The sequence below is a fragment of the Cyanistes caeruleus genome, chromosome 14, assembly GCF_971803275.1.
Source record: "Cyanistes caeruleus chromosome 14, bCyaCae1.hap1.1, whole genome shotgun sequence".
Taxonomy (NCBI): Eukaryota; Metazoa; Chordata; class Aves; order Passeriformes; family Paridae; genus Cyanistes; species Cyanistes caeruleus.
The window spans coordinates 18,940,670-18,967,492 of record NC_141714.1 but is presented as its reverse complement, the minus strand read 5'-3'; the positions used below and the strand labels follow the sequence as shown (position 1 = coordinate 18,967,492).

The 26,823-nt window shown below is 40.2% G+C and overlaps 1 protein-coding gene across 6 annotated transcripts in view; it reads right to left on the bottom strand.

Moving 5' to 3' along the window:
- DIAPH2 (diaphanous related formin 2) overlaps positions 1 to 26,823 on the bottom strand; it is a 166,188-nt gene that overhangs the window by 112,272 nt on the left and 27,093 nt on the right. For all 6 annotated transcript variants that reach the window (XM_086849997.1, XM_086849998.1, XM_086849996.1 and 3 more), the window contains 11 exons: positions 26,701 to 26,770; positions 25,508 to 25,644; positions 24,611 to 24,722; positions 22,224 to 22,334; positions 20,322 to 20,440; positions 19,282 to 19,398; positions 18,642 to 18,760; positions 18,296 to 18,360; positions 17,417 to 17,521; positions 15,133 to 15,801; positions 12,755 to 12,869 (listed from right to left, as the gene is read on the bottom strand). In XM_086849997.1, coding sequence (XP_086706123.1) covers positions 12,755 to 12,869; positions 15,133 to 15,801; positions 17,417 to 17,521; positions 18,296 to 18,360; positions 18,642 to 18,760; positions 19,282 to 19,398; positions 20,322 to 20,440; positions 22,224 to 22,334; positions 24,611 to 24,722; positions 25,508 to 25,644; positions 26,701 to 26,770 — 1,739 coding nt within the window. The remainder of the gene's footprint in view (positions 1 to 12,754; positions 12,870 to 15,132; positions 15,802 to 17,416; positions 17,522 to 18,295; positions 18,361 to 18,641; positions 18,761 to 19,281; positions 19,399 to 20,321; positions 20,441 to 22,223; positions 22,335 to 24,610; positions 24,723 to 25,507; positions 25,645 to 26,700; positions 26,771 to 26,823) is intronic.

The window sequence follows — 26,823 nt, the reverse complement described above, 5'->3', positions numbered from 1 at the left end:
CTCTGACAACCTTTGTGTGCCCAGCTCAAACCACACCAACAACCTGTGCATCACCAGCAAACGTGTCCATGGAGCTGTTCAGGTTGGAAAAGCCCTCTAAGATCCATCCAGCAGCTCAGCACCAGCATGTTCAGCACTGAACCATGGGCTCAAGCGCCACATCCACGAGTTGTGAACACCTCCAGGATGCCCACTCCCCTGGGCAGCTCGTGTTGGTGCCTGGCAGCCCTTTCTGTGGAGACACTTTTCCAGGTATGTAACCCAAACCTCCCTTGTCACCCACAGGAGCAGAGCCCTGATGCTGGCAGCAAGGAGAGAGAACAGTGCAATGTCCCCAGAGCAGTGAGCGAGGAGGAGCCCCCTGCCCACTGACACACACAATATTCACAGGAGACACTGGCACAGCTCTCCACAGCTGAAGCCACAGAGGGTCCTGGATCACAGCAGATCCTGCAGAACACTCCAGGCAACTCATGAACCCACATTAAGGTGGTTTATCCAAACTCACTCTTTCACTCTGTCATTTGGGCTCTAACTTTGACAACCAGCAGTTTCCCCAAATACCCAGAGAAATGCAAGAGCATCAGCAGATGTCAGCCACGCCTCCTGTCAATTCAGGCAGCAGCTGTGGGATCTCATGTTTATTCCCAGTGCCACCTGGCATTTTTCAGTTCACCTAAAATCATTCAGTTACCAATTCCTGAAGCAAAATTAATTAAGCACTCCTGCTGTCACTGTCCTTTCTGCAATCAGAAGAGCTCAATACCTGGTACAGCAATAAAAAAAGAATTATTACAAAGCAAGCAATTGATCTAAAAGCAAATCTTAGACTGAGCTCTCAAGATGAAAAAAATAAAACAGGGAGGAAAAAAAACATGGAACCTCTTGCAATTTTGTATGTTTTTTGCCTAATTAATGTAATCAAGCTGAAGGAAGTGGCATCAACCCAACAAATTATGCTCTGTGGAAGAATAAAAAAGATCATAACTTAGTTTTACAAATTAGTTTAGCAAAAAAAAGTAACAGGGGATCTGTATTCCTATTAATTGTTCTTATAATTGATTGCTGCTTTATTTGACCACCACATTTAATGACTATGATTCATTTCACATGAAATATTCCTTGCTCTGTTAAAGCTGCCCTAAAACGGTTGTAAATAGTCTAATTGTCAACCTCTAGCAAGAATCTGTGCAGCAAAGTTGTACAGCTAAAAGGGATTTAATTACCCACTCTGTACTGGGATGGCTTTCAGCCTTCTATCAACAGTTCCAAGGAGATGCCTGAGCCACAAGAAAATCCAAAGAAAGGAAACAACTCAACAGCCAAAAAACCCCTCCCCACACACACACCAAAAACCCCAAACACACCCAATTTCACAACTCATTTTGCCCCTTCCTATTGACTGAGAAAGATGCTGCTTTTGCTCTGGGACAGAAAGCAAATATTAAAAATTCATGACACACAAAACACACACACAGAAAATAGAGATGAACATTAGAAATCAAACAACAGCAGGCAAACAAGGATTAAACTGAAAATATCCTCCGTGGGCCTCATTTACTGAGTTGGAGACGTGCTGTAAGAAGCTGAAATAAAACCCAGTAGCCTTTTCCATGACCTCTCCCATTTTCTCCATGAATATTGAAATGGAAGAAAGGCTCAGGACTGTGCACCCCCTCTGTCCCTTTGCCAATATCTCCAAGATTGGAGGGGCTGGGAGCAGCTCCCAGGATTTGCTGCTGCTGGGGTGTGGTGAGCTTTGCACAGCCCCAGCATCAGCACCTGAGCGAGGCCATGGGTCCCTGCATTTCAAACTCCCGGAGGAATTTGTGCTGTGGGAGAGAGAAAATGTTTGCCTGTGTAAATAAAATGCTGCCCATAATAGCATTTCTAATTTAAACAGGCACGTGGCCCAGTTACATTTTTGCCTCTGACATCAGGCCACAAACAGACAGGACAGCTGTAATTATTTCCTGGATTCTGATGTGTTTCTTATCCATACACATCTCAAAAGTAAAAAAATTAAATAAATAAAATATCAAGACTCAGGGAAAAAAGAGTCATTAAACTGCTGTCATATTTTAGCAAGATTCTACCAAACTCATTTTCTTTTATTACTATGAGAAGCCTAATAGAGATCTTTTAAATTATTTTGTTCACCTACTGTTCCCCTTGATGAAGCCCATAAAAGGCTCACCACCCTCACAAACAAACAAACTTATGGGAATCACATTTCCCAAAAGAACTTCCCAAATTATGAAGAGCCTAAGGTTCCAGAATCATTTTATAAAGTTAATTAGATGTTGGTGTTTAATGGAACACACAAAAATGTTAGTAAAAATCAAGTGATAAACTGATTTTTTTCTATTACTGATATCTGCCATTTAACAATGCTGATTAAATATTGAAACACTAAGTAAAGGACACATGTCCAAACAGACATTTTAGTATTCCTTTCCTTTTATTTTTATTTCTCTATCAAGTCTTTAAAGAAACACTCATGCAAAATACTTACACATATTGAATTCCAAACTGCTTGACTTTTCAGTGTAATGCAGCCCACCCTGGTTATACACCCTGCCCTACAATCAAATACACAATGTTCCATTTCCATTGACTTAGAACACGAGAAATTTGATTTTATGCTTAGTTAAAAGGACTCTATTCTCCTATTTAGAGTTAAAAAAAATAAAAACATTGAGATTAGCTGGTATTTATTATTATATGAAACCCAGAGAACTCAAAATGCTTTCATAGACATCAGGGCCAAAGCAGAACTTCACAGGGTAAAAGGCTCATATTAAAAATAATTGGGAAATTATCTGTCTTAATAGATTCCATTAATTTCAGCAGTAAAAGTCCATGCCCCATGAGGTGGAGTGGTAAGCACAGCTTTGATGGCCAATCAATAGAAATAAGGATAAAATGTTGGGAAATTAATCCTCCACAAACATGTTTGAACAGGCTCTGGGCTGGATGGTACCAAACAGAGCCCAGGAGCTGCATGGCAGCCCCAGGGAGCAGAGCCTGGAGCCTCAGCATCGCCCAGGAGCAGAGCTTGGAGCCTCAGCATCCCTCAGGAGCAGAGCCTGGAGCCTCAGCATCCACCAGGAGCAGCTGTGGGACCAGGAGCGTGTTGGAGTCTGAGATACAGAGTGTGTGCCCTTGTTTCTAATACTTAGTTCTAGCATTCAAAGAAACACTGAATTTCATATATGAAATTCATGAGCATGTTTTCATGGTGATACATGAAAACAAATGTTGAAGTTAGATAGAAAAAGCTAAAAGTGTGTGTAGATTAGAAAGATTTTTAAATCACTGGGTGAAAAAGTAGTTTAGAGAACAAGAGACAAGATGGAGGATTTAGGGTGTTGTCTCTTGTCCTTCTTTCTTCTTCATGTTCTTCTCCTAGGGGTTTTTGGGTAGTAGTAAGTGATTGGATAGAAAATAGCCTAGTGCAGCACACAGGTGTTGGGTCATTGAGTCACTAAGAAAAATAATTTAGTTGGCATCTGTTAATTGGGTAAATGGACATATAAAAGACCTTGAAGAGGATCTTTGTTTTACCCTTTCTATCATAGTGCACATAGCTCCTTGTACCTTGTAATGTATGAAAAGAATAAACAACAGAGACCAAACAAGAGAAAACTGCCTCCCTCTCATCAATCTTCAGTTCAAAGGGAAAAAGAACCCAAATCCAAAAGTTCTTAACGAGACAGGAGTGTGCTGAGGCTGCTCTGGAAGAGCCCCCACGCTGGCACAAGGAGGATGCCTGCCCCTTCTCCCCATCACTAACAGCATCATCCCAACAGCTCCAATATCCTGGGACACTGGAATTGTTCTGGCTCTCCAAAAACCAACAGCAAGAGGTGTTTGGTGACAGCCCCAGCTGTGAGTGCCCCTCTGTAAATGGGGTGGACCCACAGCTATTTTTTGGGTGATGGCCAGGTGGATGTGTTACTGTGTCTCATGAACAATTTGGGTCTGCCCCTCTGGGCAGACTTTGCAAGCACAGAGAAATAAATATTAATTAGCTACTAATGGGACTTGCAATGAGAGAAAAAGGAGGCAGCAAACCAGGATGGCCAGGAGCAGCAGGGTTAAAACTCTGCAAATCAACACAGCTGTTTGAAATACAGAGAAGTGCAGTGGCACAGGTTATAAATGCTGAAAGATCCTGAGTTCACTGAAGAGAAAAAACAATGAAGACGTTATTACGTGTAAAGATGTGACCTCTGGCTTTGAAAAAACATCAGCTGCTGGCAGCTGAGAAGTATTTCTGTTTAATCGATTCTGTGTACATCAAGCAGCAGACATTTAATATATATTAGCATGTATTTACTCTTTTGACTGAGCATCTGCTCTCAGCAAGATGCTGAAGATGAAATCCAGGGCTCAAGCAGCCTGAGGTCAGCCTTGGATGGTTGTGTGTGTTCCCAGCACCTCAGATTCACCTTGGGAAAGCTTTCCTGGGGTCCGAGCATCCCAAAGTGTCCTGAGCACAGCCAGGTGCCCAGAGAACACACAGGCAATGATTATCTGCCTTCAGACACACAAGATAAATTACTGCCACATTCCAGCATTAGTCTTAGGGGACCTACAGGGTACTAAATTAAGCTGCTTGCATTGTAGCAGACTAAAAATAGTGCAGAGCACAGAGCTCCCAGTCTGTCACCTTCAGCAGCAGCATCAGCCCCCCCTGTTCACCTCAGCTCCTTCTGCACATGCAGGATGCACTGGACATGCTGAAATCAGCACTGGAACCTGGGCTCTGCTCTTACCTTTTAGATCACCAACACAAACAAAACATGGCTAAAGTGATTCATTAAGAAGGCAATGTCTCTGTGCTAATGATCCAAGTCTTCAATGAAAGAACAAGAACAGTGTCCAAGAAAGCCTTGACATTTACTCCACAGGCACTCCCATTCAGAATATGCAACTTAATGGTAATTCCACACTGACTTTTACCATGTGGACTTTTTGCTTTTACAAAACCTTTAAGCCACAGCCTTTTCACAGTGGGAATTTCTTCTATAGTAGTATTATGCAATAATTACATTCCCACGTTACAAAACAGAATAAAGCACCAGAAAGGAAGAAGTTCCAGAGACATTTCAGTTTCTCACATTGCACCACATACACAACAGTCACACAATATAGAGAGTTGTAATTATAGCTTTACAACCATTTGAGATTATTAATAAGTAATTCAAAAAGCTGATACTTTATTATCTGTACTAATGCCTATGTACCTAGTATTTTCAATTTCTCAATGAATTCAGAAACTTAATAGCATGATTGTTAACTTTTAATCCTTTAGATAACTTTTGAATGTCTCTTTCTCCAAAGAACCTTTATTCCTGTAGGTAACAGAATTATCCTTGCTCTACTATAAATGGCAGAAATTCTTGCAATACTGCAGATATTCTATCCAAAGCATCCTGGAACAGCAGTACAGGTGAAGCAACTATCACTCAGAGAAATGTTCAATGTCAAGAGCTGATGACATTTTTGGGGTTTTTTTGGTCAGCAATAGGAAAGGAAAAACAGTTTTGCACATAAAACATGAAATCCATGGAGAGAGCATCGCTTTTCTACAAACACAATCACTGCAGGTCAGCACAGTGAGCAACTGGAACCAGCCCATAAATCAGACACATTTTGTCAGTTTATGCTTTTGCAGGAAAAAAATCCACATTCTATTTTTTTTGATAGAAAGTAGATTTAGCAGGAAGTGTAGGATGTGGATACCTCTTTAATACAGCCTTGAAAGAACTATTTTACAAGTAAGACCATAAATTTTGCTTACAACCATGGTTTTGTTTATGGTGGGGTTTTATTTATTTAAGCAAATACATTGTTATTCCTAGAACTCTGCTGGAAACTTCAGGAGAGTGAAATATTGGTACATAATCTATTTAATAGTCAGCACCAACTGTCCTGGTAAGGAGCTGGTCTGCTCTCCATCCTTTCCTCCAGACTTTTTTATTCTCCCCTTACTTCACTTGGGTCACAAATTCCCAGCAAATGCTCAGCTGAAGAACCTGCACTGGAACACTCAGCTGGAGTTTCCTTCACCAACACTCAGAAAGCTGCCAGAGAATGTATCCAGAGCTACAAACATATCAGAATTGTTTTAAAACCACTCTGCACAAAACTACTGAAGACAGACCTAGAATTGACAAGCCACTGACCTCCAGCTCATCATCAGGGTATTTTATGTACATTTACAGATATCAATTCTTGCACGTGAAACAGAAGCCACACTTGAGGAAAATTGCCACAGTGGATGATCCTAACAGGTCATTGAACAAAGGGTTGCTGCCACATCCATGGAATGATTTAATCAGATAATCACCGAATGGTTTGGGTTACAAGGGACCTTCAAGAACACCTTGTTCCACCCCCTGCCATAGGCAGGGACACCTTCCATAGGGTTGTTCAGAGCTCCATCCAACCTGGCCTTGAACACTTCATGTTGAGGGTAACTAGATTCATATTAAAAAGATATTCAGAACACCTAACCTAAATTCTCATGAAAAACACAGTTGCACACTTGAAGAGGAACATCTTTTGCAGGTTATTCTTTCTGTTTTGACATTACAGAAAGCATTCTTCTCAGTCTAATCTCTTTATTTATTCATACAGAAGGGGTTTTATTCCAGGAATATAGACTTCTATTTGTTTAAAAACAAACAAACCCCATTTCTTTTTGCAGTTCAACACAGATTCTTTTTTCAATTCAACTTCTGAATTTCTTTTTCATCGAATTCATAGAAAAAAGCTACTCTCTGTAAGAGCATTATAGATCAAGACTACTTCATGAATGTATTCATATTTCATGCTAATTAGTCTTTGTACACAATCCCTGTCTCTGCAGTGCCAGTACATGTGTCTCTGTCCTCAGCTCCTCGTTAAATGTGCTGGGCTTGATTTGAGCACTGCATCACCGAGCCTCAATCAGCCAGTTGGGAATGCAGAGCTGCCTGCCTTCCTTCCCCTGCTGGCTTTTAGCAAGCTCACACACACAAAAGCTCCAGCTCCTCAGAAACACGAGGCATGGAGGAGGTGCAGAAGGTACTCACTACCAGCAGAGTTCCCATGCAGCAGGCTGGAATCCCACACCTCTGGGATATGGGGAATGAACATTTGTCTGTGTGTCACCAGCAGTCATTCTTGCACTTCTCTAACGGGAACCTCCAACACCTGAAACGTTGGCACAAACCCACTGACCCAACTTCCTTTGTAGGAAAAACCCAATGCCTTTGCAAGTTCAGCTTCCCTTGGCTTTTATAGTCACAACTGCTCATAGTTCCATCTTTCCTCTTCAGGATTTTCATATTCTGAGAGCTCAGGTATAACAAATGAATACGTGAATTCTGTAAGCAACCATCTAAAATATAACACATGATAACTAAAACAACTCAGTCACAACACTGTTATAAATACAGACTTTTTTTAGACAATACATGTCTGTCCCCACTCCAATTCTATTTAAATTCTCCTTAAATTCTTCTGGTGAAGCTTTTTGACAAAATTACTAATTGCAACTAGCAGAACATCTGAGCAGCAGGGGCTTTGTTACTACCATTTTTCAGAAGTTTTTCAGTGCCAGAGATTTCTTCAGCAAAAGATGGCCTTGCAGCAGGCACAGACACACACGGGAGCCCCTCCAATCTCAGTCTGTGGCACTGAAAAGGCAGGTGGATAATCAGCTTGTACCTACAGAACTACTCCAGTCCCTCAGTAAGCAGCAGGAATCCTCATTTCCCATCCTTGCTCCTCAAGTCTCCAGCAGGGAACTCTCACCTGTCCCAGGGATGATCCAAAAGGGTTAAGCACTGCCAATTAAACTAAAACTGAAGGAATGGCCTCCACGGCCGAGCGTGTGCCCTGGACTGAGAACAGACAGAATGCTGATTCTGGAATTGAACTGCACAATTGTGTGGAATACATTATGCTGCACCTCCAAGCAATCCATGAATAATGACAGCAGCCTTCAAACAGCCCAGACCTCAAACCATTCCCCACCTGTCTCTTCATCTGAATACAACTGAATTTGCACACAGCCTGCTTGCGTTTGATTTCCTCAAGTGCAATTATTGCAATTCCTTATGTAATGCTGGTTAAGACAAACGTCCAAACTTCTCTTTCAGAACCCTCTTATGGAACAAAAATGCTCTGAAAAAATCCTAATTCTGCTACAGATATAGAGGAAGCTCCAGGAATTACAAACTGGAGATAGGAAAACTGCATTTATCTGATCCATCCCTCTTGATTTTTCCCCCTAATGAAGCTATCACAAAGCTTTTTAAAAAAGCAGAGTCCTAAGAGACACTCAAAGTGTGCCAGAGCCTGAGACCTGCAGGGAAATTCCTGCCTCTGTCCAACCCTAAGCATGAGCATTCTGAAAGTGGTATTTAGATAAGATTTTTACAGGAAAAGAACATAATAAATGACAACAGCCCAGCTGACATTGAGCCTGACTTCTGAAAAAGTAGAAACAGATTTTTTAATTTGGGATGTTCTTCATTCACTGTCACATGATGAAAACAACTACAGTTCGTAGGTCACATCAACAGGACATGTATTTTACATAGTATGTTTTCTCCAAATAAATTATGTTTTCTTTGTGATTCCATACCACAAACTACCTTTGACATGGAAATTAAAGTTATTGAAAGGGGAGTGCATTAAAATGCTATTTGAAATAAAACATTAAGAACTGATATTTACAATCTTTACCCACTTAATTGAAATTTTTGCTTTCTTTTAGACCCTTCTGAACACTACACTCATATCAGCCCTTTTGTCCCATGATGAATGAACTGGGTCCTGACGCTCTTGAAATAAGACTTGGACTCTAAAATAACTCTAAGATCATTTAAGAATTAAAATATATAAAGTATATCAAAATACAAAGATACACATATATAAATCTATGTTAGATGGTAATAACTTCAGGCAACAGTTTATTTAAACCATGCAAAGCTTTTTTCACCCTTGAGTTTGAGAGTTTACCTACTGGATAAATCCAGTGGAGAAAAGGAAAGTAAAAAATAGTAAACTAATAATTCACTCCTTTATGGTAGCAGAATTTATGCTGTTGGTGGAAAACAACAATTTCAAACACATCCAAAGATGAGAACAAACCAATCTGCTGCACTTGTGTGTGAAACAAATGAAGACCGCTGACCTGGGAACCCAAGGAAATGAAACTCCTCTGCCACCCAGCACTGGGTGACCCTGAGCTGCAAAGCTCATTCTCCTCCGGGCTGGATTCCCACCCTTCCACAAAGGAGAGGCTGAGGAGGGAAGGGAACCGAACAAACACAGCCTGAATAATCAGCAGACCAAGGGAGCCACCTGCAGTTTGCAATCCTGAAGCAAATTCCTGATGAGTTCAGAGGTTTTAGTTCTTTTTTCTGTTGGCAAAGCAGCATAGGCGCTGAGCTAGCCGTGCTGAACACCCCAGATTTCTGCCTTCAGCTCGGTCCTGCTGCCTCACACCTACAAATACAGCTGTCTTCAAGGAAATCTGGCCACAGCTGAATCCACTGAAAGCTTGCAAATGTTCAAGTTCTCTGATGAATTACATCTGGGCTTCTCAGCAGAGCAAATTCAAAGCCACTCTGTAAAAGTTCTACTTGCTGCTCTTTGTATTTACAAGTCCCAAATGCAAATGAATGCAGACTTTCCCTTCAAGTTTAACGGTGCAGTGGCCTATTATATATTATTTATATACCTTATATATACATTACACACATGATTTCTATACATTACACATGTAAAAATCAAAACCTGAACATTTTTTCATGTTTTGTTCAATTACAGCTTACATGGAAATTTGTCTTCTCCCTTGTTCCTTCCCACTCAAATTCCCAAAGTGTGAAAAACACAACTCAGCTATTAAGACCTTACTTCAGTTTTGAAAACATATGAAAATGATTGTTGAATTGTATTTTAAAAGACTAATTGTAAAGCAACAGAACCCTGATGGAGAAGTTTTCCCTTGAGGCAAGTTGGATGGATAATGAATTCTGTATTGGAACAATCCCAGTAGTTACAGACTATTATGTACTAATTACTACCTTTACAGACCTACTGTACACATAATTAATTTCTTCAGAGCACTACTATCATTCTTGACTGGCAAAATACACAACCTAAATTACAAGAGCCAGAAATTAACATGATCCTTTAGGGAGAAGGCATTAACTTGCTTTGCAGTGTTTTGCAATTAGACCATCAATCAAACAGTGAGAAATGGTTTTGATAGCAGCAGGCCCAGCAGTGAGTATTGTCACAGTCCTGAGAATGGGATGTGTCACAACCTGTCTGCAGAGTCACAGCACTGCAGCCTTTAGAGACACTTTGGCATTCAAATCTACACGGATTCAACATCCCAGAAATTCAGTAGGAGCTTTTTGATGTCATATTCCACCAAGCACTGAAGACATGACAGCGCTGCTGGTGCTCTCCCTGCCACTGGTGGTCAGAGAGAAAATCTCACATCAGTTAAGGGACAAAAGCAAAGCTTGGTGAAAGAGTGCTTGACATAACATGACCTGATTAAATGATTTCAAAGATTTAAGTTGGTTCTTGACAAGAACACTGATAGTTTCAACTTCAGTTGCTGAGGGTTTTAGGACATCGTACTGAATTAAATCACAGACACCCCTAACTCCATCAAGAAGCTGTAGCCCAGGTTTCCTGAGATGTATAACCACACTGGATTAATAATATAGCATGCAAAAAATATTGTTCAACTTCATAATAACATTTCTCCCCCAAAAGTACCACTTCCCTTCAGCTCTGGCTGCATTCCTCTACAACACACAGCAAGGCAGCTCACAGCTTAGTGATAACCAACATTAAGTCATCTTTGGAGTATCCTAAAAACTATGTTAAATGAGAAAAATTCAAGTGTTTTTTTCATTGTACCGAATAATCATGAATATAATTCAGAGGTTTAATCAAATTTCAGTGCAGCAATTTACAGGGAATTAAAAAATTTTAATAAATGTTTACCATTTCTTTTACTTTAGCTACCATTCCCACTGGCATTCCAAAATTCCACAGAACACAAGACAGTAAACACTAAGTCATCCCAACTGCTCTTGGCAATTGTCAGTTTGCTTCCACTCATCCCTTTGTTTGTTTTCCACACTGACTGTGCTCTTGAGAAAACATCACACGTATTTCTGTTTGGCTTTTGATCACTCTCCTACAATGCACTCAGAGACAACCCCTTGAAATGGGGCTAAAACAAGAGGGAAATCTAATCCCAGATGGTGCCTGAAATAAGTATTTGGGTATTAATAAGTATTATTTATAAGATGCCTGAAATAAGTACTAAGGTAAAAGGGGAGGAAGACCAGTGAACATCATTCCATGTTTCCCCTTGCAGATGGCAGCTGCAGGAAAAAAGGCACGCAGTTCTTGGGGTCTGTGCTGCAGCTAAATGCTCCAAGAGTCTTTTTGACTTCTAGTAGGTTTTCAAGTTAAATAAACCCTTGAACTCAAGACTTGAACTCCTATCTTTCTGCAGGAGTCAGCCAAGTGAGATTTTCATATCCTGAGTAGCATGCAGCAGCATTTCTCATGTGCATCTTTTGCTATGGCAAAAGATCTTAAAAGATCTTATTTGCTACATTAACTATTAACTGAGAACTACACAAGGCAAGATACCTGCAAGGCTACAGTACAGTAAGCTATTGGAGGAGTTTCTGTAGTTCCTAGCTTTACAACTGTGCAACTCATGTCAACAAGACCCTCTTCTCGTTGGAAACTGTCAGCTGTGTCAACATTTCAAGGGGTTTTTTCAGCATTTTTAATGAAGTAGCTTTTCAGGAATTGTGAAACATTTCTTCAGATTTCTGATGAAAGAATCCAGCTCAAGGCAGAAGCTTGTCCTTTTCATTAAGAAGGGGTTTGTGCCATTCTCTCATCTGCTGCTTCTTTCCCTTGAAGATCTTCCTGTCACACCAAACCAAGTGACCAACTCCACATCATTTTAGCCTCCCTGCAGTGCTAGGAACCGAGAGTCAATCCAACTCAGGCATGGAAAAGAATGTTAAATTACTCCAAAGGAGGCTTTTGAATTACTTTTTTGAATTACTGCATGGATAGCTGAACATTTAGACCAGAAAGTGGTTGCAAGGTGTGCTGAAAAAACAGAATTCTAATGGTTTAAATTCACTGACTACTGTAAGGAATAGGAATCTATCTTATGAAAAACACAGCCATGACCAAATCTTTGAAGATGTTTCAAAAGAACACAGCAAAAAAAACACATTCAGAAATAATTCAAGGAAACTACTCAAGAAATAGTTCATTACAGTCCTCTGGGAGCCCTTCCTGAGTTATTCTTCTTTAACACTGTATTAGTAAGAAGTGCTGTTCTTATTCCAGAAATTCTCAGCTAGGAATAATAATGCAAATAAACATGGTTTTAGGATCAGAATTTAAATTTAATTATAATTTCATAAGAAGAAAACTCACATCTGCCTGCAACATACAGTACTTTTAAAAGGTATTATTGGGAAAAGGTTCCTCCCCTCATGCTGTGAAGTGGAAAGTGAAGGAGGAACAATTCTTGTAATAGACTGTTATGCTTAATATATGTTTTAAATCATCTTCCTGCTATAAAACCATCATATGAATTCCATGGTATTGCACAAAGCATAAAGGAAACTGCCATTGCAGTTTTAAACTTAATAAAAGCACAATAAAGAGTAAAGTAAGAATGTACCTTTCATTTGGGTTCCAAAGGTAAGTGCCAATTTTGCAAACAGCTCCGGGTCTTCAAATTTATCTTCTTCAGCTTTTACCCAAAAGCTGTTTTCTCCTATTTCTTGAGGCTCAATCTGAAAGAAAAACAGCATCTCCAGAGTCAAAAAGGAGTGTTCTCAACAGCCAAGTTCAAACAAATGCTCCAGAATTTCTGTGAGAATTGGGCTGAATGAAGTTTAGCCCCGTTCTGGGATGTTCTCTCCCTGCTTTCTTCTTTTCCAAACAGAACCAACACCAGCAGCTGCCTTTGAAAGTGTCCTAAGCTCTCTCTTGATTACTTTCCAGAGAGTTCCCAAACTCCTCAGCACCAGGAAATGAACTGTCCATGGGGATGAGCTCCCTGTTGGCCAGATTGGAACAGGAAAATGTTCTGCCATCTAGAAGCTGAAAGACAACTTGACTCTTCATGGATGACTCAGAACTGCTATTCTGTTTTCAAAATATATTCCTCTAACAGCTTTGAACACATTATTAACTATTGTTTCTAAGTTTGTTGAAATGCCAAGTAATTTCCAAGGGCCAATTCAGATGCCATGCAGTATTTAGCAATAATATTGCATTATTTCCTGTAACACCCTGCTCCTCCACCTTTCAGCCCTGCTTTACCAGCAGCTCCAGGGAAGACATTTTAAAAAACTACCTTAATCCAACACTAATGGGGAAGATAGTTACAGCAAAAGGGACTAAATTAAACAGTAAGAATTTTATTCCTCAAATGATGGCTCCTTAAAAGTGATGATCAAACAGACTTTCCACTTTCTCAGTAGGCAGGAGATCTCTGGCACCGTTCCCAGAGCACTTAAGCAAAGCGTCCATCTGCAGTTCCTTCCCATTGTCACAGCCAGCATTCACAGAGACACTTTAGAAATTATTCCTATAAACTCCCCAATGGAACTGATCACAACCAAATTGGCTGCAATTACAGCATGTATTATACAATAAAAGCTTGCTTTTCTCTATGTTTACAGGACAGCAGTCTATGTCCCACAGTTACAAAACTCCTGCAGTGCATCCTGATCCAGTCTTCTCCCCAAGATTCTTAATTCCTCCTCCCACAACAAAGAAAAGTTACCACTTATCCTTTAATGCAGATTATTTTATAAGAACTACAGAAAAAGTAAAGATTTTCAAACTGATTTCTAAATTTATTTAAATTAATACTCTAAAACCATGGCTGGCTGTTTTATATCATTCCAGCTAAATAAATGGAAAGCCTATTTTTAAACTACGACCGCTAGATACACTTTCAGATTGCTTTAGCACATCTCCAAATATTTTGAAATCATTTGAAATCATTGAAGCATTAATTCTTCTGCCAAAAGAAACGATAAATTGGCATGCCATGCATTTCCACGCAGGCTCTCTCTCAACCTGCTGGATTCCTCTTCCAAAATTGGAGCGATTATTCTGCTGTTTTGTTACCTCAAAGAAAGAGCCTTTTGACTACTCAGAATTTAGAGGAACCACACAGCATGGAATATATAAAAGTCCTCCTTTCATTTGCCCTGATGATTTTGGTACTTTTTCCTATAACAAACATCAACATATCTGTCATATTTTATACCACTAAAAAGTTACCAACTTTGGAATGCAATGATTTAGTCTTGATAGCAAATGCAATTATCTATTACCCCACATTTATTTCCTTTATATGGAAAGAGCACTGATCAAAAAGGGGTTTTAAATCAACACACCCCAGCACACACCTGGATGTTGGCATTAACTTCTGCTAGAGAACTGGATATTTTCAGAGACAAGTAATTGGGAACAGCTTTAAGGGTTAGCTTGCAAACCAGATTGTGCTTGCACTTTACTGCTCAAGTAGTGTTTATATTTTAAGATGGTTTTTAAGATGAAATGTGATTAAATACAACCATGTTAAGACTCTGGAAGCTCATGGTGCCCAAACCTTTCCCTTGAGCAGTCCCATGGCTCCTCCCAGTGGCCACAGCCCTGCTCCAGCACATCACTAATTGAGAACAACCAATAAATATCTGGGATGAATAATCAAGTAATATTAAGGCCAGATATCAGCAATCTCTGAACTCATAGCTACATTAAACATCACAAATTGACAAAGCTTAAGTTGGTTTGTTTTGTTAGGTATGTGTGAAAACTGCTTTAGAACAGTTTGGAGATAAATATATATTTACATACAACTTAATGCAAAGCTGCACTTCACGTTCACTGCACCTGATACAATCTATTGGAATTTGGTTCCTGGGACACCAAGTTCTGCCAGGATGAATCTCATTTAAAATCCATCACCACACGGTACCAAGGGCACAGTGAAGTGAAGGAGGGGAAGGAACATCATCCCCACACCTCCTGTCCTACCTTGGACCAGTTGATTCTCTTCATAGACACTTCCAGCTTATACTTCTTCTTCTCCTTCATCCCGTGTGGCAAGGCTGGCACCATGGGGAAGGGAGCAAAGGGGACCCCTCCGAGAGGGGGGGGCATCGGGGGCCCCCCAAAAGGCGGCGGTGGAGGGACTGCTCCACCGGGCAGGGGAGGAGGAGGAGGAGGCCCTGCTCCCCCAGGCAGGGGAGGAGGAGGAGGAGGCCCTGCTCCCCCAGGCAGAGGAGGAGGAGGAGGAGGCCCTGCTCCCCCAGGCAGAGGAGGTGCTGGGGGCACACCAGGCAGGGGAGGGGGAGGTGGGATGGCTCCCCCGGGCAGAGGAGGCGGCGGTGGAGGAAGCGATGCACCAGGTAATGGAGGTGGGGGAGGAATCACTGCTCCACCAGGCAGGGGAGGAGGAGGAGGAATTGTGGGTCCACCTGGCAGGGGAGGAGGAGGAGGAATTGCTGTTCCACCGGGGAGGGGAGGTGGAGGAGGAATTGCTGTTCCACCGGGGAGGGGAGGTGGAGGAGGGATGGCTCCTCCACCAGGGAGGGGAGGTGGAGGAGGAATGGCTCCACCAGGGAGTGAAGGCGCTGGAGATGGCAGGGCGTTCTCACTTGGGAGGGCTGGAGGTATTGCTGGGACTTCTGTCAGGCCTGGACCCTGAAACACAAAAGAGGAATTCTCTTCATCAGTGACAGGAGGCAGCTCAATACAAATCTGAACCAACGGGATGGTTGGTTCAACCTCAAGAAAGCGAGAAATGCAACCGTTCTCCTATTTAAATGAGAAAGAATAACAATAGATTATACCACGTACCATAAAGCTGCCAAGTAAACTGAATAACCTAGCATTGTTATAAAAACAAATTGTTTCAATTTTAAAGAAAATTTAATAGTAGCAGTAACATTTAAGTGAACAGAACAGCATTTTATTTCTTACCAATGCACAAAACATTTATCCCACTTTGGATACCCTGGCAAGCTGGGGCATCAGAGATGGGAATAACCACGCTCAATTTTAACAACACTCATCTGCTGCCGGAAAATTTTCCCCAGCAATCAGTGGAGCAGCTATTGCAGTGCAAGAGGTCACAGGAGCACAGTTGTTCATAACTATTCTGACATCTAGAGGGGTGAAGGGTGTGCAACAACCCATCCTGCTGTCTTGGACATCTGAGGATGCTTCTTTGGTGAGGGGAAGAAAGAGCAATCACAATGTCCATTCTAGTAAGTTCTTACTAATTAATAAGGAAGAGAAACAGCAGCAAACCAAATCAGCAGAGTGCAGCTAGAAATAAGTGTCACCATATTCTGTGGGGAGCATAACACTAGGAAAGGTAACAGATATTAGAATTACATGGTTAATTAACCAGTGGCCAGCATTACTATCAATGCCCTGTCATGTCTGGATAATCTGAACTGTGGTAGAATCAATAAAACAGGATTAACAATTAATTTGACTAAAAGTACATTTTTTACTTGCACAAGGCATGTGTTTCTTTGGCCCACAGGTGATAATGCAACAATTGCTGGAACTCATTAAAACAGACTGTCAAATTTCACTTAACACTGGAATGTAGGAATTTGTAACAAACATGAAAATTTGCAAGAAGGAAGTAACAACAGGAGTGTCTGTGTCTCCACCTTAGTGTCCAATTAGGAAGTGATATCACAGGCATTAATACAGAAAAATAAAGACAGAAAAAGGCAACAGGCAGACCTTGCCTAGTGTTGAAGGAGTACAAAATAAGCCAGACTGAGGCAAAAGCACTTAATCATGATATCTGTTAGTCCCTAAAAGGTATAAATGACCTGTCTAAAACCCAAAGCTGGTGTAAAAAATAAAAAAGTGTACATATAAATATATAAAGTCTAAGAGTAAAAAATACATATAAAATCAGAAGCCTTAAAATAAACACTTCCAAAATAAAAACCTTCTGCAAAACATACAGAAGCAACAATGTGAAAGCATAAACAAATACCTGCAGGAAAAAAAAAAAAAAAATCAGTCTGGATGCAAGATTTTTATAGCCCAAGGAACACTTTGTCAATAAAGCAGGCACCTGTGACAGGTTGAATATATTACTATTTGAAAGACGTTACCTCCATTAACTATCCTTAGTAACTTATGCTGGCTGCAAAACAAATCAATGCACCTCCAACACACATTCCAAACTCCAGAGAGACAAGTTACTCCAGGGCAATTGCTTTTCAACTCCTCCTCCTCAAAAACAACCAACTCAGCTGTGGAAGTTAATGGGATAGGGTTTTATTACCTGGGTCCGGAGCTGTTTGACTTCTGATTCGAGTTCTTTGATTTTCTCTTCTCTTTTCTGCAGCTCTGCTTGTGCCTCTTGTCGAGCTGTGAACTCTTCATCAAACTGTAATGATTCAAGCAGGACAGGAGAGTTTGTCCAGTTATGGCCACACCAGAGCCTCTATTGGCAGGAATTCTTTGAAAATCAGAGCTGGAGCAATTGATGCACTTTTAACTCTTTGAGCAGCATTTTTCTAACACGTTCACTTTGAGTGCCACAATTTCTTCTGTCAATAAGTCAATGGCAGAGAGCCACCCAGATCCAGCTACTCAGTACAGGCTTTTCTCTCCGAGAGAACACTGCAGACTTCTCAAACCAAGCTCAAGTACACATCTATTGCAGCAAGCTTAAATTCATTAAAAATGAAATCTGCAATCATCATGTTCAAGAACACATTCTAGCATTTGGCCTGAAAATGCTTTCTTAGGCCAGACCAGCAAAAAAAATCAGAATTTTGAATGATTTCAATACACACCTCCATAACACACAAGCTTCAGTACTACTGCAGCTAATACAGCACATTCATTCATTTTTTTAAGGCTTGTACCTGCACTTAAATTATTTCATTATGACTATTCCAGCACAGAAGAGCAACAAGTGGAATTTTTCCCATCAGTTTTCTACAGTAGAGGAACACAGCTCAAGAGATGCACAGGTAATGCTACTCAGCTGCTTTTGATTTCAGACTCAACTACATCTGAGCCTTTCCCACACAGAACCACAGAGCATCAAATCTGAAAGCACATCCTCCCTGTGAGAGCCACTGTTTCCCAGTTTTAGCTGGAAATGAGCTGTGCTCCTGTCAGGATTCTGTTTCATACCAAGAGCAGCACTTACCTTTCTGGAAAATTCTGCTGCTTTCTTTTCACTCTCTTCTACTTTAGCTTTGTCCACACATGCATCTAGAATTTAAATAAAATACCACACACAAGTCAAACATCCCAGCTCTGAGGTGCTTCCAACCATAATTACCCTGTGAGCCCTTTTTTAAAGCAAGAAATCCCCCCCTTGAAGGACTGTATCATGATGAAATATAAGACATTAACCTTTAGAACAGGAGAAAGTTTCCCAAAGGAGAAAGATTCAACTGAGAAAAACTGAAGGCAAAAACACCTAGACAAAAAAAAGTCTAGACAGAAGAACACAAACAAAAACAAGATAGAACTGCATAAGGAGTACAAACCAATAAGATGTGTAAAATTAATGTCCATCCTTCCTCTGTATTTGAAATCTGGGTCCATGCCACTGCAGTGCAGCACTATCTGTGACACACACTCTTCTATGATCTTGTAATACTGAGGTCTAAAACAGGAAACATTTACAAGACAATGAGAACATGAACAAGCCTTGATGGGGTAGGGGAAGGGGGCAATTAACTCCTAATAGCTGAATTCTACAACTGCCAGAAGAAGTATCAAATTCAAATGCTTATTTGTAAATATTTTGATGTGGCACCTTGACCTTGCTAAGACACTGTGCTGCACATAAGAGATGTTTACACTGAAAAGACCAGATCCAAGGCACGTGGGAGGATTTTCAATTATCAGTTGTACAACTTTCATGTTCTTTGAAGCAATGAAGGTATCAAACTTGAATAAAGATGTGGCTGACTTAAGAGGTTTTTGGGATGAGGGTGTAAGACTAAGCTTCAAGCCTTTGAAATAAACACTATTACATTTACCAAGATCTTTTTAATACTAACATGGAGCAAAAAGATAACACAACAGTCTCAGAGTGACTTTTTAGGCTGGAGCAAATCAGTTCACCAGGGTCTTAATTTCTACTCTAGCCCTCAAAATCCCAGCCTGGCAGCTGGCACTCACCGGACATAGTAATCGTTCCTGATCAGGAGGAAATGTTGCAGAATTGACAAAAAGTAATTTTCAGAAGAAGTATCTTTCACCATATTATACAGCAGATGAAATACTTCGCTCACATCAGTGCAAACATGGTTAAGAAAATACAAATGCTTACAAAACCAACAACTTAAAAACCAAACACCAAAAAACCCCACTGCAGCACAGAACAGCCACCCCAGCCAAACACAGCTCCCCAGACATTTCCTTATTGTTCAAATAAAACCCCTCCATGCTTTCAACTCCCATCCTTAGCAATAAATATGATTTTTCCACTAAGATTATGCACAGAATTTCTACACCCTGTTTAATAATTAGGATGTGTTTCATTATCCATCAGAACAATCATACCATAGACTTGACATTTAAAATCCTGTAACAATATTGCACACAAAGCTTTGCTTCTGCCCTGAGCTCAGCCAGGCTACTGGCAAACACACCCTGGTCAATCATTTTCATTTCCTAAAGATGACCTTCACCTGTAATTACCTGTTCTGCAAAGCAACAGCATAATGGGATTTTATAGTCCTCCCACTGATTGCCTCCACCTCCCTCTGCCTCCTCCTAAAACCTGCAGCACCTTTCCTGAATTCAGGTAACTCTGAATTTCCTGCTCCTTCACAGCCAGAAAAGGCACATCTCAAGAGCTTCAGAACCTAAGAGAAAATTCATTCCTTTTATTATCAGAACTCATTTTTCTTCAAACTTATGATCTTCCATGGGTATAATTTTATCTCTTCATGTATTATGAGACAGAGTTTAGCTTAATAAATGTTATTTATGAAAAATTAATTCAGTTCCCAATGACTTACATTTGACATGCAAATTTAAGCACTAATTATCAAAATATTTTCTAACAAAAAAAGCAACTTGAGTGAAATCTGCTTGACAAAGCCCCTGGTAAGACACACAGCTGAGACAAATAACCTGCACATGGAGCACTGTAATTTCCATTTAACAAAGTTCTGAGATGACACAAGTTATAACAGCATTTCCTTAAAGGATATTCCATTTCAGCTTTGATATCGTTGAGACGATGTGACAGTTCAAAGTGGTCTTCATCTTTGTTCTCATCAAACACCCTCAGCTGAATATCAAGCTCGTCATTTTCCTTATCTTTCAAGGCCTGTTTTTCAAGGTAGAATATATCTTAATTTTCCCTTTTTTAAAGCAAGAATTCCCCCCCTTGAAGGACTATATCATGATGAAATGTAAGACATTAACCTTTAGAACAGGAGAAAGTTTTCAAAAGGAAAAAGATTCAACTGAGAAAAACTCAAGGCAAAACACCAGCTCACAGAGCAGGCATGGGCTACAGAACAAATCAGAAAACTTCCAGTTGAAACAATTGCTCTTAATGGGACATAGCAGCTCCTGCTGTTAATGTCAGAGTTCCTTTAAAAAAACCACAACAGGTATATTTCAAAACATTAATTAAGTCTAAAGAAGACTTGCTCACAATTTCTGTAGCTCAGTTAACCCAGACCATGGCATTAAAACATCCATAGTACAAAGGAGAAGTAGGGGAGGAAAAAAACCCCACTCAAGTTCACATCTGGAGCAGAGGAAAATGTGCTTTTCAGAGCTACAAGGACTTGTCCTTTTTCCCACATGAACCAAGTTCAGCTTCTCACCAGCCAAAGCACATGAAAAAAAAGTTCCTTCCCACCCATTCATGGGAATGCACTCCAGGATTGAAATGGAAATGGGTCTGGATTTGTCACGCCAGGTGCAGCCGCGTGTGTTCCCCAACACAGCAGGAACTTGTGCCAATTCCAGCGCTTGAAAAGTGGAGGAGGCAGCTCTGAATCTGAACAGATGAAGAGCCAGAGCTCTGGATCTGTCTCCTGGACTCTTTTTCAACACATCAGCTGCTCAACAATCTTTAAATAGCCTGTTATCACCAAACATTAATTGCTTTTACACTCAGATCTGTATGGCAGATGTTGGTACACTCTCCCAAGTTTTCTATCATATCATGATTTGTTACAACTCAGGTTTTTTGCTACCTAACCCACCCCCAATTCTTAAAATTTTTGAGCATTTATTGATTCTATTAATTACCTCTCAATAGATTAAAGAAAACAAACCAAAAATACTTGTGTTCTTGAAGTTTTCAGATATTTCCCAGCAAATAAAGACAGTAGATCATATTAATGTATCTACATGATATAAATCCTAAAAGTATACCTAAGAAACATAACATCACACAGCAGGAAGTGTCTCAAGGCTGAGTGAGCCAAAAACAGAAGTTTTTGTTCCTAACAAATCGACAATTTAAAACTTCACATCTTAAAAGTCATAGCAGAATAAGTTTTGTTTCAAACAAATATCAGCAGGTACTCTAATTGCTCTCATCTTCTGCAAGAAAGTGACAAGTACCTTAAATATACCTATTTTTGATGTATCAGAATGGTTTCTTGGTTAAGAGCTACATATCTCTCCTAAAGTCAGAAATATTCCTGTCTGTGCAGCTGCATGGAGACAGACACAGTCTCCAAATGAATTTCTGATTTGATTTTTCCTTAAAATGTCCCAATGCATTCTCAGCAGGCAGATTAAAGAAAAACAGATTTCACAGAAAACAAGAGCAACAGCATACACAAAGAAAGTTAATCCAACATTGGTTCCACAGCCGGATTCACATTCACTGCATGTGCTTTGAGCTCTTTATGCAGAATTTAGCTACCCTCATTTAATTTCTGATGTATTGACTTGTTTCAACTACTATTCTGGTTTATACAGCTCATGAGAACCTGAATTTGTAACTGCAGGCTGAAAGCAATTTGGATTGGTAATCTGACCTTCTGCACCCCCAATCCTTCACATCTGCTGTTCTGGTTAAACAGTTTGGTTATCTCCAACATTCACAGAGGACAGTGATCAACTCCTGGCTACAAATGACTTACAGGCAATATTTTCTTCAGGCCACAACGTAAAAACTCATTTCTCAAGTGTATCCTGAAATCAAGATCCTCAGGGGATGTAACAAGGGCGTTGATGAGCTGCATACATGCTACCTGTAATCAGAAACACAGAATGAAAATCAATCCTTCCAGTCACTGTTTCAGTTGAATTCTAAAGCCAAAGAGATGGATTTTATTTATTATGCAGCACACATGAAACACTCTGGTTGATTTTAGCGACATCAAATACTGCCCTGTTTCCATATCAGGATGCTTCTGCTGTGTCAAAATAGTATCACATGAATGATCAGAGCAGGATCATGGAATGGGTTGGGTCAGAAAGGAGCTTAAAATCCATCCAGTGCCACCCCTGCCATGGCAGGGACACCTTCCCCTGTCCCAGGAGCTCCAAACCCCAGTGTCCAGCCTGGCCCTGGGCACTGCCAGAGATCCAGGGACAGCCACAGCAGCTCTGGGCACCTGTGCCAGGGCCCCCCACCCTAAAATCATACATTAGTTATTCCCAAACTAAAGTTTTCCATTGTACCTCCTTCTCTTTCTCCTCAACATTCAACAGTTTGAAAACAAACTGCTTTTACAATAACCCAAAACTTAAAACACCCCACATCAGAACCACCCATACCCAAATTAGCCACATCACCAGGTGTTTTTTCCATTCCTGCAGAGCACTTCTGCTAAACACCTGAAGTCTCAGGATAGTGGCTAATGCTTTAATTGAACAGCTGTGCACTTTAATTGATTTATTTGAAAACAGGTAGACAACAGCACACCACCAAAAGTGCTGATCCACATTAAAATACTAAAATGGGACTCGAGGGAAATACCAAGTTTGGTAAAAGATGTTAACTGCAAATAGAAGTAGCTTTAGAGCAGGACAAAAAAAAAATCAATAGCTGCAGAGGAAAAAAAAAAAATCAGATAAAAAGCACCTTCCTGTTTTAATTACATTCACTATTTAGCTTTAATAGAACACCTTATGGAGTATCAAATTTCTATTAAAACACCCTTTCAAAGGCACTCTCTTGATAGAGCTGCATCTTCAGATAATGCAGTATCATCATGCCTGCTTGAATGATTCTTGTTATTTTACTACTATGACATGACTTAACAAGCCAAAGCACATGTCCAATCTGAAATTAATAGAGAGAAGAGGTGCCATCTGCTCTGATTGCTTCTGCCAGAGAGACTCTGCCTTAATGGCTTGTGCTAATACATTACCAGCAAAGAATGATTTTGTCAGAAACAAGGTAATGAGTCTTGCAATTGTGCCTTCACTGAGGTAGCAGTGAGCCTGGGGAGGGGGAGCTTGGCAGGAATGGTGGCTGGTGGCTGTTGTGTGCCTTAAATCAACAAGGTCATGGAGCAGGAGACAACTCCTGAATGAATTCTTCAGTGATGGCACTATTAAGATTAGAATGTCATTTATAGAAACTTATTGGACATCATTAACTCATCAGCTCTGAAACAAGAGGTGCTGATGGTAAACACAGCATTAAGGCAACTACAGCTGATGTGTGTTTGAGCCAAGACTGCAAAAAGGCATCCCAAGGTTACCTGCCCTGCCTGTTTTTCCATATCTTTCAGCCAAAGTAGCTGAAAAATAAATTTTAGCACAAAATGTGCATAACTACTGCATTGTGAGGAGGTAAGAAATCCAAGTTTTCCTCCATTAGGATATTCAGCCACTTGGCCTCTTTGGCAGTACCAAAAAAACCCAACCAACCCCAATTATAAAAGCTTCCATCTTCATACAAACCAAAATTCTGGTGCCCACAGAGCATAAAAACCTCTGTGCACAGACACATTAGCAGCATTGAACACGATCTAAGTCATGACTTAGTAAAAACTAGCACAGATTATTTTATTAATTTATAAAAATTATTTTGAAAGCTCACTAAATGGCCCTCAGAGAAGCACTAGTGGCTGATAAAGGCATGTGTTGAACACACACAGCAAGGAATGCAGAGTCCTTGCTGAAAAAAAATACCAATAATATCCTGCTGCACTTCACTCATCCCAAAAGGAACCCTGCCAAAAATGGGCTCATTCCATGCTACACCTGCCATAATTAGCATTTATCTGAATATTTCAGAGGCCACAGGTACTGCTACCCTAAGTACCAGCACTTGGAGCAGGTTTATTACCCAAGGTCAAGATCTCTTAATCCTTTTTTTGGGACAGGAAGTAGAAAATAACCATTTTCTAACAAGTAGAAAATCTAGTACCAGCAGGGCACTGGAATTTATTTCTCCTCTTTTACTGACCACTGGATCAAAGGCACTGAAAGATGCTCTGTGTAAATGGAAGATCACCAAGCAACACATGATGCTCCAGCCTTTCAGCTGAAGCACCCAGAAAGGCAAACTCACCTGCAGCTGGATGAACTCGTGGTTCTCCAGGCCTTCCACAATCTGGGAGAAACGCTCCTCCCTGCTGTGCCTCTCAGCAGCAGTTGTTATAGCACCTAAAAGCTTGTCCAGACTAAGAGAAAGACAAACTGTCACAGGAGCATAGAGCAGCACCAACTTGCTCATTTTAAACATCCTCAGCCCACTACTGACTCAGCTCAGGGCTTTAGTGCACTGACAGTTTAAATGCATTTAGCTACAGCAAGTTGAAAACAATCCAAGAACCAAGTGTTAAAATTGTCTACAAGATTAATGTTGAAGTAAGAAAAAAGGGTGAATAAATCTCTATATTATTATTTCAGCTAAGAAACAACCAATGAGGGGGAAAAAATCACAACCTTTGCAAGATTGTGCACTTGATAACAGCTCACATGTTTAACATCTGGAAATGCTAATAATTTGTCCTTTCAGAAATCAAAATGTATTACTCTATTGCATAGAAGACATGAAGTTTGCCCATTTTAACCTTCAGTACATAAGCACAGTGGGGAATTTACAGGAAACATATGCCAAGTGATTATCTTGATTTTAAAAATCTCATGGGCAAGTGCTAAGTAACTCAGAGTTGAACTGCTCCAAAGCCCAGCTGTAAAAGTAAAATTTCCTGTTCCTGTGGTGGGGAGTTGATCTGTCCTCTCAGACCTTCCACTTCAGCCACAATAGGTAAGTCTCTGCTCATTTGCTTTTCTCTGATTTGATACTGAATTAAAACAACACAACAGGTGAAGAAGTCTCTTGAATTTTAAACCACATTATTAAAGACTTAATAGGTTACATTTGTTTCACTGTCAACTTTTCTCACCTGTGTCCAAATTGACACGTCATGAGCACAAAAAACAACTTCAATATCTCACTTACATGTTTTCCTCTCCAATAATGCAGATGGCAGAAAGTATTTTCACTGTCTCAGTCATCATGTGTGGTTGCTTTGGATCAATTGCTCTTGACAACAGCAGGAGACTTCTTTCATCTCCTAAAATCCTTTGCAAACCGTACTGGGAGAAACAAAATGATGAATGTACATGGTAAAAAGGTTGGGCTTGCCTTGGCTACTCATCAACTTAAGATCCTGAGGGATTCTCCCAACTCCTCCCTCCCAGAGGGGATCTGGCAGCACTCCCTCCACCAGAACCCCAGGCTATCATTGCTTGGGGACACAGGGCAGTGTGCCCAGCCTTCCTGCATTTGAGGCTTTCTCCTGACACAGACATTCAGCTCCTCAGGACACCAGGACCTTGTAAAATTAGTAGGCACCAAAAGATAAAGCAGGTTTTATTTCCTATCTATATCTGAAACACCTCAGAAGTATGAAAAATCTGCTTTTCTCCCAGTTCATTAGTCAAGCTCCTCTGTGAGGTCTTTCTAAACTGAGTAGAAGTAATCATAAGTAACTTTTATGCAATTTTGTTTGCTGGGGAGGATACATAAATACAAGACTTCAGATTTTGCTACAAATAAAGCAAAACTACAAGTTTAACACATCAGCTTCTAGCAGATACTTCATACTGTGTAAACTTGAGTAACTCTGTTAGAAACAAATCAGATACAACTAAACCTACCTTTAATACAACTAAACCTACCTAATCCTTTACCCATGACCTACCAACTTAAAAACTGCAGCTGAAAAGATACCAAATCCTAGTCAAATCAGATGAAAAGTACATTATACTAACAATTATGCATTGAAATCTGAACTTGGAATTATTTTATTTTTCAATTTCCAAGGAACTCATTTTCAAATTCACTTAAATTTATACTATCATCCTCTCTTTATCAAATATTTTACTTCCAAAGTAAGTAGTGTTTAACAAAATTAAGAAAAATTGTGGTTTTTTCACCCTGTGTTTAACAAAATTCAGCAAAGATGTAGAAAGGCTCATGAAGAAGACTCAAGAAAAGTTACACTGCAGTTTAAGACCTGCATTTCCAAAGAGTTAAACACTGGGTATAGAAGCTTTCCCTCCCCCTCCAACATTTACCATGCCATGTACATCTTGAACTCAACAAAACCCAATCATGCCAGAAGTATGTGAATTTAAAGTAATACTTACTTTATTGTTCATAAATGCTTTGAGGCACTGGATAAGTTTATGTTGATTCTTCTTATCAATACTTTCTTGCCTTGAAAGGAAGAAGAAAAATCACATAAGGAAAATCTTCACAACCTTCCCCAT